The sequence below is a fragment of the Sphaeroforma arctica genome (genome assembly GCF_001186125.1).
Source record: "Sphaeroforma arctica JP610 unplaced genomic scaffold supercont1.13723, whole genome shotgun sequence".
NCBI classification, from domain to species: domain Eukaryota; class Ichthyosporea; order Ichthyophonida; genus Sphaeroforma; species Sphaeroforma arctica.
This window is the reverse complement of record NW_014026835.1, coordinates 1-633: the sequence shown is the minus strand read 5'-3', so window position 1 is coordinate 633 and position 633 is coordinate 1. Positions and strand designations below refer to the sequence as shown.

General features: G+C 40.8%; 1 protein-coding gene across 1 annotated transcript; it reads left to right on the top strand.

Annotated features, from left to right (window-relative positions):
• Positions 1-38: 38 nt before the first annotated feature.
• Positions 39-235, top strand: SARC_18097 (hypothetical protein; the record flags this gene model as incomplete). The annotated part of the gene is made up of 1 exon (XM_014287820.1): positions 39-235. A coding segment is annotated over one exon (197 nt), but the record flags the coding sequence as incomplete, so codon positions are not given.
• Between the last annotated feature and the right edge of the window lie 398 nt (positions 236-633).

The window sequence follows — 633 nt, the reverse complement described above, 5'->3', positions numbered from 1 at the left end:
TATATATATATATATATATAATCAAGAACTAGGAGAGAATGGAACCACACTCACCCTTTTCACACGCACAGTTGGACGAGAAGAAGCGTGAACGTGAGGCTGTACTTGAAAGCAAAGACCCAGTTAAACCGTACAGGAAGATTACGCGCAATAACTGGCTGGTCAAGAAACCTGTGACGGAGATTGACGAGTCCCACTTTGAATGCAAATGCAAGGACGAGGTCGATCCAGAAACGTACGTGACTGGGTTGTGCTTGTCGTAGTACTTATGTGCATGCAAATGCTCAAGTCTGTGCACATGCTTGTTTAAACTGTCGGCGTATGTGTGGAGGGCTTTGTACGTGTGGGTGCTATTGTTTGTGTAGAAGCTGTTATTCTGCACCGTAGTACGGGTACATCCTTTCACTATAGGAAGACTAGCTTCGACAACACCGATAGACCGTGAATACCCTTAGGTGAGAGAATGCTAGAGAGTTTGAGAAGCAGTCAGGGCGCATCAGCTGTAAATTACGATGTACACTTGACTACAACCCCTGCAGTGGGATAACCCCCAATAAATTTATATATATATTTATATATTTATATATTTATGTATTTGTATATATATATATATATTATATATATGTGTTGTAA